Raw genomic sequence first — 12,795 nt, 5'->3', positions numbered from 1 at the left:
AATGCAAATGGCATTACATCTTCCCCTGCTGAAAGATCCTTTCCTTATTCCTTTTACCCTAGAAGGTAAAGTCCAAACCCTCCAGCAGGCGTTTGAGATGCTTCTTGACCTGGCTCCTGCCCTCTGGTCCTGAGCTCCCCACCAGATCTTAAAGGATATCCCTAAAAGATATCCAAATCTCCTTCCTTCCCTCTTCTGGCTGGAAACTGTTTTTCTTTTAAAACCCAGGTAAGATGAGAAAATTTCAGGAAATCTTTCCTGACCCCTTCCCCCAAACCCCACTCCCACCCCTCCTCTCCAGGATGCGCACCACCCCCTGTACCTGGGGATCACCCCCAGTCTCACGTGCCGCATGCAGCAGGTGTGTTTGAGGGGTTCAGCATCTCCCCTTTCCTTATGTCCCGGGAGCTCCAGCCTCTGCTTTTTCATCTCCTCATTCCCAGTGCTTGGTGCATAATTGGCGCTCAAAGCCACTGGCTGAATTCAGCTGAGGAGTCAACGTTAAGACACTGAGTTAAAATGTCCCTTAAACTTATGGTTCCTTTTTGTAACTATACTATTACTCTACCCAGATGTAATTTTGAAAGTCAGGAAAACCCAGTGAGCCGTTTCACCACACAAGGCTTTTTCTGAGGAAGCCGTATACCGACTTGGCCTCAGCCTCGGCGAAAAGCCCCCTGGGCAGCCCGGGGCCTGGAGTCGGGGCGGCCTGGAGGGACCCCCGCGCCCCACCCCCCACCTCCCCAAAGGCCCCATCAGCTCCCTTGCTCCCGCCCCGCCCCTCGGCCCTCGCCGCTGCTTCCCCCCCTGCCCTGGCAGGGCGGCCCAGCCCGCGGACCCTCGCACACGACCGGCCGCTGTCACCCCGACGCCCCCACAGCGGGCTCGCAGCCCCGCCCCCCGGACAAGCCCCAGCGCCTCTCCCGGGGAGGGCTTCCCCCTCCAGTCTCCGCATCCTCGACCCGGTCCCCGAGAGCTGTGACCCCCACCCCCCGCCCGAGGCCCCTGCTCCCTGCCTCCCCGCCGTTCCCTCCACGGACCCCCCGTCTCACGGGCACCAGGTGGCCCAGCGGCTGGAAGGTGCCCCCGGCTCCTCTGTGCCCCTCGGTCCGTCCCGACCCGGGGTCATGTGCTCCCGGACCACCTGGGTGCCCTCCCTCCGGGACGACAGCACCCTCCTCCTCCTATCACCTCCTCAGCCTCTCTGGTTGTGGGAGCCTTCCTTGTTCTCTGGGTCCAAACAAAGGCTCTTTCCGCCATGTGGCCTTCTTCAATCCCCTACTTTGTGTTTTCACAGAACATTTTTGCACAGAAGGACTGACATTCGTGTATTTCCTTTTATTTTTGTTCATGTGGGAGCTCCTTCAGAAGCAGTCCTGGAGACCCCCAAGGCCCTGGTAGGGCACCCCGCCCACACAGGGACTGAGGATAGTTGGTGACCCAGACGGTTCTCACCCAAAGGTCACGTCCCCAAACGACACCAGGAGTGTCGCACAACTGCAGCATCGTGGGGGCATCACTGGTGACGATGGTAACCTCTGGGATATTTTAATGAAAATGTAGAAATGAACAAACATCACAGGTTGATTTTCATTTTTAAAAATCTGTCTTAAGTTGGGGGAGGATGAATCGGGGAGCACAGAGGATTTTTAAGGGCAGCGAAAGCATGATGATGGACACATCACATACATTCATCCAAATCCATAAAATGTGCGATCCCAAGAGAACCCGAAAGCAAACTATGGACATTAGGTGATGATGATGGGTCAGTGTGGGTTCATCAGTTGTAACAAATGCACCACTTTGGTGAGGACATTAATAATGGGGGAAGCTATGCTTAATTTTGCTGTGAACTTAAAACTGCTCTAAAAAAATTAAGGCTTAACCAAAGTGAAGCTAGTAAAAAAAAAAAATTGACTTAATTTTCTTTACACCGAGTTTGCACATTTGAGAATCAAAACACAAGACCTCATATAAACCCCCACACACCTAATTTATCTGCCTGTTGAGGTGCTGTCCTCCTTGGTCACCATATTGGAACTCACTTTATTCGAGCTACTGCTTTTTGTTAATTCAAATATATCTGACATATAGCATTGCACAAATTTAAGGTGTATAGCATGATAACTTGATACATTTATATATAGTAATATGATTGCCATTGTAGTAATAATTAGCATCTCCATAATGCCACATAATTATTTCATTTTAGTGGTTGTAATAATTAAGATCTAGTCTCTTAGCAAGTTTGATGATTATAATACAACACTGTTATCTATATTCACTATGATGTGCATTAGATCTCTAGGGCTTTCCGCCTGCTGCAAGTGGGCACCCTTAACTACCTGTCCTATCTCCCTGCCCCTTATTCCTTGGTTACCACCATTTTCTGTTTTTATGAGTTTGGATTTTTTAGATTCCACTACATACAAAATATACACTATTTTTCTTTCTCTGCCTGTCTTATTTCACTTAGCAGAATGTCCTCAAGGTCCATCCACACTGTTACAAAGGGCAAAATGTCCTTCTTTCTCATGGCTGGACAATATTCCTTTATATGTGTGTGTGTGTGTGTGTGTGTGTGTGTGTGTGTGTGTGTGTGTGTGTGTGTGTGCACGTGTGTGATGGCCATTTTTAGGTTGTCCCGTATCCCGGCTGTTGTGAATGATGCTGTCACAGACATTGGGATGCAGCTGTCTCTTCAATATCCTGTTTCATTTCCTTTGGATATCTACCCAGAAGGGTAATTGCTGGATCATGTGATAGTTCTGTTTTTAATTTTTTGAGGAACCTCCACATTGTTGTCCATAATGGCTGAGACAGTTTACATTCCAACAGTGAACAAGGTTTCTCTTTGCCCCACACCCCACCAACACTGTTATCTTTTCCTTCTTGATGACAGGCATTCTAGTAGATGTGAGGGGATATCTCACTGTGAGGGGATTTGCATTTCCCTGGTGATTAGCAATGTTGAGCAACTTTCAAGCACCTGTTGGCCACTTGGATGACTTCTTTGGAAAAATATCTATTTAGTTCCTCTTTCTATTGCTTAGTCAGATTGTTTTGTTTTATTGTTATGGAGTTGTATAATAATAACTCCTTATCCCATATATGGTTTGCGAAGTTTGTCTCCCATTCTGCAGGCTGCCTTTTCATTTTGATTGTTCCTTGCTGTGCAGAAGCTTTTCAGTTGGATGTTGTCCCACTTACTGATTTTGCTTTTGCTGTTTGTGCTTTTAGTGTCAGATGCAATTGAGTCCCTGTTCATGCTGAAATATTCAAAGGAGAATCTCTGGCCCAGAGAAATAAGACTTTATACAGATTATCTGGAATAGGACCTATTCACATTATGAGAAGGTGGGTGGAATAAGATCAATACAAAGTATTCCCACATCACTGCATCTTTTCAGTTCAACAAACGTTCTCTAGGAGGCAAGCCTCATGCATGCAGATCACTTCAGGGCGGCCCACAGCCCACCACCCACAGGACCCGCCACGTGCCTCCGTGCCCTCACTACTCATGGGTCTTTCCCAAAGAAGGGGTTTTGGGGGGTTGTTTTTTGTTTTTTGCTTTGTTTGTTTCCTAGATGAGGTGTTCAAGAAAGATATCAGGAAAGAAGTGACCTTTGGATTGGAGAGATGCCAGCAAGGTCAGGAAAGGCCTCAGCATGCAGAAACTGTAAGGCACCCTAGGACCATCTCCACAAGCACATGTTATATATTCACAGAAATAGGTCTTAAGATAAATGCCTATAAAATGCCTTTGGGAATGTATTACATTTTCCAGATTCTTGGGAAACAGGTATAGCTAACAGAAAATAAGGAAGGAAAAAGAGACAAAGGGAACAAGAAAAGTAGTATTTACTAGTTGAAATAAATTATTATGCTTCTCCAAATTGTCAATTTCAGAAAGTAACTTGTAGGCTGTTAAAATGTATATTCAAGTTTTCAAATACTTATGAATTGAGAACATTTTTGCAAGGTTCAGCTAAGCCCCCAATTCTGGAGCCAATAACAATTCCATTTATTACGCACGTCTATGTAGAAGTACATAATCATTTAATCTTCACAACTGCCTATAGGTTAAGTAATAATACCTCCGTTTTACTGATGAAGCATCCAGGCTCAAAAGGTAAAGATCTGCTCTACGTCATAGGGCTGATAAGTGTGCCTTCTGGGTCAGGGAATTAACTCTGAGCCGTAAAACAGCAGCTGGGACACAGCAAGACAGATTTGCTGTTGCTTATTTTCAAGCCCCACCACATGACCTCGATTCATATTGTGGTGTTGAAATGTGGGCCAAATGATTTGGGATTCAAATCCAAATTCGATCGATTCCGAGTGTGGCCATATCTGGAATGTCTTTGGGCATCAGCTATCCCAACTGCAAAGATGGGAACAACGACAGAGCATAATGCTGTCGGATCATTACGGGGATTACCTAGTGTAGCTCTCGGAACAGTGCCCGGCTCATGGTAAGAACGCCACAAATGGACATTTCATTATTTCTAGCACCCAGGTTATGATTTAATTCTTTTTTTATTCTGTCATCTAAGTTAACATCCTTTCAAAAGGAAGGATCTCATTTCAAAAATATTTTAAAAATACTAATAACAAGGCTACAAAGAATTGCTTTTAGGGATATCTTTTAAGAGTCATCAAATAGTTAATATTAGTGAAAATGATATAAATTATTATTTTGTGACAAATGAGAATGTATAGATTTCTGTCTCTAGTATTAATTTTTCTTCTTCTTTTCCCAAATTTGGGTCAATATCAAAGTGTTTCAGTGAGTCCTGGTAAAACCAATTATTTTGAGACATGTATGAATCACTTGTGTATTTTAATTACAGTTCTTTCTCTTAGATTTCCTCTACCATTCTCAACACACCTATAGGCCAAATTATATTTTTAATCATTTGATCTTATTACAAATGATAGACTGTAATTGTAAAACATACATATATAGACAAAACAAACCCAAAAACCCACCAAAAAGCCCAGAAAACATGGACACACACACAAAAACCAAAAAACGATTTCTTTTTGAGCTACTGATGAACCATCAAATAAAGACAAAAATTGGTTGATTTTCTTTGTGTTCTATTTCAGTCAAAGATACAGCCTATAACTCTTAACCAGATTACATATCAATGCAGAACATCAATGGCTGGAGGACCAGGTGAGATTTTTGTGGTGACCTAGTAAACTCTCACATGCTTGAAAAGGAACTCAAAATGCATATTTTGCTGCAAGTGGGGAATTAAAATCAACTACACGTCAGGGTAGACATTATGGAGGCCCTCCACTTTCCCCCTTCTCCTGAGGTAACAGGTGGTAGATGAGCTCACACGGACGCACGTGTGCACAGCAGGCTCTCGGAAGCCGTGGTCCTGCCCGTCCTCTAACTGCACAGAAACATTCACAACGATGACCACAACGTGTGACCCTAAAGGACACTGATGGGTGTGAGGAACCGTGTGTGTGTGCCTCAGTTTCTTCACTTGCAAAATGAAGCAGTTCCTAATCTTAAAGTATGATTCCATCGTGTAGTTAATGGAACAGTGCTTTGTAAATAGCAAGGCAAGCATTTTTCACAGAAGCATTAGATACATTTAAATTTAGATCACAAACATGATAGACACTATAAAAATAATATACTACATCCTTCTTGTATATCTTTTGATTAAAAAAATCTACCAGGCAGAAGAAAAACTGTGTCTAATAATGAGAACTTAAGTCCATGTAACAAAATACACCACTATTTACATGTGTGTGTATAATACATATAGTTATGCATATTATACATATAATACACTGTAAATATATATTTTACAAATATATGTTTATATATAACATATTGGAAATATTATATATACATTATTGGTAGTCAGTAAAATGTAAGTTTAAAATTTGCCCTGGGGCTTTTCAAAGACCCACTCTAACTAAACTATCCCTTTGTCTGCCTTTTATGCTCTAAAGCAATGAATGGTTATTGTACAGACATGCTCAATTTCCAATAGATACAGGTTATATATTACTTTCATTTAGTAAAATAGTCACATAAAGGAGCAAAAGAAATATTTGTATAAGAAATGCCACTGCAAGCACATCAAGGACCTGTGCACTAATTGTGTTAGACCTCTGCCACTCTGGAAAGCTGTCCCACCACAGTCACCATACAATCCACAGGGATTACAAGTGTCACACAGCATTAAACTGTGTGGTTGTAGTGAGACATACATGGGCTTCAGAATCAAGAGACCTGGGTTCAATACTTGGTCTGTCACTTATCCAGCTGTATAGTTAATGTGAGCCAAAAAGCTTAACATCCATGACGTATATTATCTTTACGTTTAAATGAGGCTGGTGATTACACTTGTTCTCCTTAACACACTGAGTGGATTTGAGTTATGGAATCATTATACAGTGTTCATCATTATTAGAATTGAGATGACACCCCAAAATCAGGATCTATACATACTTTACCCTGTGGCTGTTAGCTTTCTTCAAGCCCTCCATCCATACCCAGCCAAACTCCCAGTTCTGTCCATTTAACGTCTTAAGTGTATCTTGAATCTACGCTCTCCTTCCATCCCTATGACACCTAGTGAAGGCAGGGTCTCACCCACTAGCAGTCTCCTCCCTTTCATGCTGCTTAAAGTCACCTTGTAACAAACACGCCACAATGACTGACCCCAAAACCCAGACTGACGATAAGTTTTCCTATCCCAAATCCTAAAGTGATTCCTTGTTAACAAAGATCAAGTTTTAAACAGGTACTCACAGCCTACTGCAGTCTGACACCCTGCACTACTTCTCCAGACCTCTCTCTTACCACTCCCAGACCCCACATTTGGGGCCTTACTTTAAAGCTCTGTTCATTAAGAATATGCCATACTCTCCCCTTTGCCAAGTGGCCATCTGTTACTTAGCCATTAAGAATTTACTCAGGGACTTTCCAAGGCATGCTTAGTAAGCCTAGAAGGCTCCCCCACATGCACATTACTTTCCATATCATCATGCACTTACTTACTTATTGTCTCTCTTTCTGGCAAAAATGTGAGTTCTTAATGAGACTTTTTTCCTCTCACCAAGCACCCAGGACAGTGCTGAGCACATAATAGGCATATTGCTGGATATATACTATGGTTTCCACCCCAAGCAAGAGCTTGCCCTAAAACCTTTTATAACACCAAGAAGCTAGACATTAAAAATCATCAAATTAAACCAGTAGTGAGCTAGTATATCCAACTGACAATGAGCAAGATAATACTGCTCCAAAAGTGAATCCATTGTTCCTCTGTTTTAAAAGGCAATCTCTTTATACCTAAATATTTCAAAGAGATACTTTGAAAAAATATACTGCTTTTATTCACCATATCTAAAAAAAATGCATAGAAGAAATGGTAATTATGTAGATATTTTATAAACTTTAACTTGAATGGTAATATCTTTACAGGTAAAAATTTGAAGGAAATATTAAAGGAAGGCAGTGCTGATGGACAGGTGAGCGCTGAGCCGCTAGCGCCAAGTCCATCTGGTGGCCTTGGGGTACAGCAACTACTGACCCAAAGCACCCCACATGGGGATTCCAATGGTTAGGAGCCCCACACACACTTCCAGGTGCAGCTGCCCCCACGACTGAGCCCTTTCAGCCTGCCTACTAGCCTCTGCAGCTGTCTCCAATCCAGCATCCCACTAAGCCTACTCATGCCTTCACTGTTTTAAATCCACTCTCAGCATGATCTTCACCAGCCATCGCCTAAGCTCAGACCAAGTCACCCCACCTAGATGACTCCACTGGACCACATATGAGTTCTGAAATGCCCCCACACTTTGGCTTCTGAAATATTTCCTTCTCTCCTCTGCTTGCCTGCATGCTCTCCTGTGGTCCTTTTTCATCCATAAACTAATTTTAGGCCACTTGTCCCAGATGGGCTGATATCCTGCAGGATGATGCAGTCGGACGCTCTCCTCTCCCAGTCTGGCTCTTCTGAGGGGTTCTCACCAACACAACAGTTTCAGGCAGCTTCTACTTGAAAAACAGTTCCCCTCTCCAGCCTGGACACTTCTTCTGAGCTGGTACATGTGCCCCCACCACCTGTTAGATAGGGCGCCCGGGGGTACTGTGCACGCATCGCAAGCTTCACATGTCAAAAACTGCTTCTTTCAATGTTTTTCATTCTGAAACTTGCAACCATCCATGCAGGCAACCAAGCCAATAATCCTGGAGTCATTCTAGAATGTTCCCTGCTTCACTTCCTACATTTTCAAAAACTTTATTTCTTTAAATATTTGCAAACCACTATGTACCAGATGTGAAGCCAGGTGTAGACACACTGCAGTAAGTGAGGTGGATGTTCTTATGCTCACAGAATCTCCCCTCTAATAGGATGCACAGAGGAAAAGAGGCTGCTCACACTGTGTCTGCAGGAAAGACGTACCCAGGGGCTTGGCCATGTACAAACTATGGCACTGCATATGGTGGTCCTAGATGCACAATGTCCAAAGAACAAAGTAACATGTCCGTCACACTTTCTCACATATCTCTGTGCCATAGTCTTCCTGAATGGCCACCACAGCTCTCACCAGGCTTCTGTTTTTCCCTAGTCCCTGTCCTACTCACCCACTAAAAGGTTATCAGAATAATCTCCCTAAACTTCTAAGCTGACCACAATCTTATCATGTTAACCTCTGCCCATGGGGTACAATCTGAAGCCCTTTGATAGCCTACAAAGACTTCATTGGTGGAGGCTCTTACCCTCCATTCCTCCCAAAGATGCCCTCCTGAGGCTGTGCTATGCTCCATGCCAAGCGTGCTCTCTTGTAGCTGTGCCTCAGAATGTGCTCTACCGTAGCTGAACCCCCCGTCTGGATGCCACTGCTTGCCCTTCACACTCACCCCTGCCATCAGTCACTCTGTATAGTTGTCCTTAAGGATCCCTACAATCCCATAGGTGCTTCCTCTGTCCTCTCATTCCACCCTGCTCTATGCCCGTCTTATTACTTAAGGAGCCAGGCCATTGTTCCAGGCTCACCCCTCTCTCCTGCTAGTCTATAAGCTTTTGAGGGCCAGAGATGCTGCTTTGTCCCTTTCCATGTTTTTGCTTCCTACCACAGTGCCCTGCATGTTGGAGGCCCTAGGTAAATATCTGGTGAATTAAATTAATTGGTGGCAAATGGTCCATCTTGCAAAACAATACCAGTTCTTCCTCAAATACCATGTTAGGAAGTCAGAGCTCTGGAGGAACAATTCCCCACCCTATGAGACCAGCTCATCTTCCCTGTCAGCATTTCATGCTCTTCACAATGTCTAACATGAAACCCCTTCTGAAAAAAATGGTAATATCACATTTCCTCCAAAGTTTGAGTCACATTCTCTAGGAAGCCCTCTTTTTCACTTCAACACAAATGGTTTTTCTTGCTTTGGACTCTCAGTGTTTTCACACAGGGGCAGACATCTGCCTACACTCTCACTAAGAGCCTTTTCTGTGTGCATGTCCCCTCTTTACCAAAGCTATTTGTGGAGGGCCTTAGCCTCATGAACAGACTCTCTCCCAGTGTCTGCACCACCTACTCCACTGGGGCGGGTGATGGGAACGAGTCTGTCCTTCCAAAGGAGTGAATAGAGTCCCTGTGAATTCCGCTCCCAACATGTGAACAAAACTGTTCTCACGAATTCAAATATTTTATATCTTCATCTTAGTTGATACCTCAGCACTGTCCATCAGAATCAATCAATCAATCAATCAATCAATCAATCAACCACTCTCACTTGCTCCTCCTTTCAGTTCCTCAGGGGCCTCTCACCCCAGGCCCATTTCTCATCGTATTCCTCACATGCAGCCCCTAAATCTGGACTTTCATAGCTCCACTTTAATAGGAGCAGAAAAGTACCTTCATTCTGCTTAATGTATGTAAGAATGTGTTCTAACTAGCACAGTTCCTATATTAACACTGAACAAAGGGATAAAGAACAGAAGAGAAAACCATTGGATAAGTTTAGAAAAATATTCAACAGATACTAGCATAAAAAGGATGTTTCACGATTTTTATAAAGATAGGATCATATGGATGGCAGGGAAACTGAAGGGTTATTTTGTTCTGTAGAACGTTAACACAGTGGTTTAGACAATGTTAGTGGATATGAAATCATTGTGTTTGTGTGATTTGGCTTTAAACCCCTGAAGAGAAAATTTGCAAAAGTTGTAGCAGCCTCCCTCAGGCAGAAGTTCCTCAATCTGTGATAATGTCTAGTGACTCACTTAGCAGAGGATAAATCAACGCACCTTCAGGGAAGCAAGTGGATTTAAATAGAGTTAATTTAGGAAGCAAAGTGCTTCAGCAAATTCCAAAATTAATCCATATGAAGACATTACATTTTTAGAATCTGTGTCAAAAAACAAGTTCTATAACAGTAATGTAGAAGTCAGGGCAGAGGGAGGGAATCAAAATGTATAGGCCATAAAAATCCTTGTGTATCCAAAAGTTATCCTCAAAGATTATAGAGCAGAGTCACCAGCATGCATTATTTCAAACTGGTAGAAATAAAAGCTCAATTTAAAAAAAAAAGGATCATTTGGGAAAGGGAGGACTAATTTATTCTCATATAAAAAATCTATAGAGATTTATACACTGTGTCTGAAACACATTTCTGTCTTGTATAATAGTTTATGATAAATTAGCTTTTTAATGTGTACATTTCATCTAGAACACTGACACATTTCTCCTGTGGAGGTGGAATTAATTACTGCCTGAAGTCCCCAGTCTCTAAAGCAAACTCAAGAATTTAACTGAAACTTTTTTACCAGATACACCTATGCAATCTAGGAGAAACCAGACAGTGACCTCTTCATAGTCCAGAACTGTGTTCTGAAGGCTGAACTTTCACATTTGAGCTCACCAAACTGCCAGAGATATAAGATCATATGAACAAGACACTAAATCAAATGCTTCCACGTGTAAGACGTGCTAGCAGCTTTAACCGAGACACGGCCCATTTGGCTCGCTGTTATTTTTGACGTTATTGCTTATATTGTGGGGACATACAACAGCTATGGTTCTAAGTCTCTTCATTATGAATTACTGGGATTTGATTGAAATACTTTTAGTGACGATAATCTTCATCTCTGTATAAGTACACATTTCTTTGTAACCTTCATGACTGACTTAAAAATGCTCCGCAAACCGCAACATGGCCTTACCTTGCTTCCATTTTCTCTTGCCTCTTGTTCCATCTTGAGGTCAGAAATTAGCAGATTCTTATATTTGTTTTTCCCATGACTGCTGTGGTCATCTGTTCTGTATTCTGAAGCCAGCTGTGCTGAGAGGGGACTGTCGCTCAGGTTCAGGGGCTGCTCCTCCTGCTCCAGCCCGGCTGTGCCGTCTCCGGCGGGGTCACCCATCTCCCTGCCGTGTGCTCCCCCTGAAGCCACTGAGCTGTGCCCCAGAGTCTCATTGCCATTGAAGCTCTCAGCAGCAGAATCATCTATTGCAAAGAAAAATTTATATTTTGGTTTTAATTAATGTGCTGTTCAAGTTTCTACTTCAACCAGCATTTGTTGAGCTCTTCTTCTTTGCTTGGCGCTGAGCTAATTTTGCATATAATATGGAAATAAACATTGTTGTTTTGAATCTAGTGGGCACATTCAGACAAAAGAAGAAGATAAAATAGAGACAACAGCTCCATCTCAAATGCAACCTCAAAAGTAAATTTAAACAAAGAGAGTAAGACAATTGTCAACTATTTTGCGAACAGTTCTTGTTTTCCATGAGACTATGTAGCTTGGAAAAAATTCTCTGATAGAAGCATTACCTCCTTCTGGTTAAGTGCACATTGGGTCAAGCTTTATTACTATTCAACATGCATCAAAAACATTAAAAGGGCTTATGAGTTTCTCAGTTGTACTTTTTGGGACTCCTAACCCTGAGGAGTTAATCACTGTGTGCATCTCAGTGCAGGTAAAAAGACATTTTTATACATTTATACAAAAGGCATTTATACCAGTGTCATTTATAACAAAAATTTAGAAGTGACCTAAGCCACCAAAAATAGAAGATTGGCTTCACACATGTTGGGATGGTAGGAATATTATGGATTTATTCAATCTTCCATTTTAAAGATATGGGAAAATGTGAGTCATGAAGCAGGACAAGGAAAAGCCACAGAGCACGGTCAGTAAGACCCCACTTTGGTAAAAAGAGCCACATAAACACAGGGGGAAAGGCTGAGAAGATGTAGTCTAAAATGTTTATACTGATTTCTTCTTAACTGTATGAGGCTAGAGTTTCTTATATTCTTTATTACCAACTATATACAATTTTCAAATAACTAGGATGAGATAACTGGGGAGAGAAACAGCACAGGAACAAGGACAAGAAGCAGAGTTCGTCCACATTTTCTGGTTTTAGAATAAATAATAAGTTCATTTAGAACAAATGTCTTGAGAGCAAGAAACAAAGTTTACATTAAACGTAAAATCTTATTTCTCTTAATTTTGTCTTTACATATGTAAGAATTTGCAATTAATTTTAAAGGCTTGTGAAGGACAAATTTGTTAAATTGTTTCCTTTAGTTAAGGGCTACTGATAAAAACATAAATATGAATGAGCAATAGTAATAATATTCAGTGTTTGTGGGGTTTTTCCTTAGTTTTTGAATATTCTCAAGTATGCTTTATTTTTTGTAGCATGCAATGAAATACTTAATGCCTTCTAATCAAGTAGATTGATGGAAGTAATACTTGGATTCTGAAGGAGTGGTGTAACTCACCAGTTCACTCATTTATTCAA

The 12,795-nt window shown here is 42.0% G+C and overlaps 1 protein-coding gene across 5 annotated transcripts in view; it reads right to left on the bottom strand.

The window, feature by feature from the left end:
• Positions 1-12,795, bottom strand: part of NOL4 (nucleolar protein 4) — a 353,984-nt gene that overhangs the window by 154,827 nt on the left and 186,362 nt on the right. For all 5 annotated transcript variants that reach the window (XM_057503972.1, XM_036885429.2, XM_036885440.2 and 2 more), the window contains one exon: positions 11,208-11,491. In XM_057503972.1, the coding sequence (XP_057359955.1) occupies positions 11,208-11,491 (284 nt within the window). The remainder of the gene's footprint in view (positions 1-11,207; positions 11,492-12,795) is intronic.

Source organism: Manis pentadactyla, chromosome 6, assembly GCF_030020395.1.
Source record: "Manis pentadactyla isolate mManPen7 chromosome 6, mManPen7.hap1, whole genome shotgun sequence".
NCBI classification, from domain to species: Eukaryota; Metazoa; Chordata; class Mammalia; order Pholidota; family Manidae; genus Manis; species Manis pentadactyla.
This window is presented reverse-complemented; position numbering and strand designations above follow the sequence as displayed.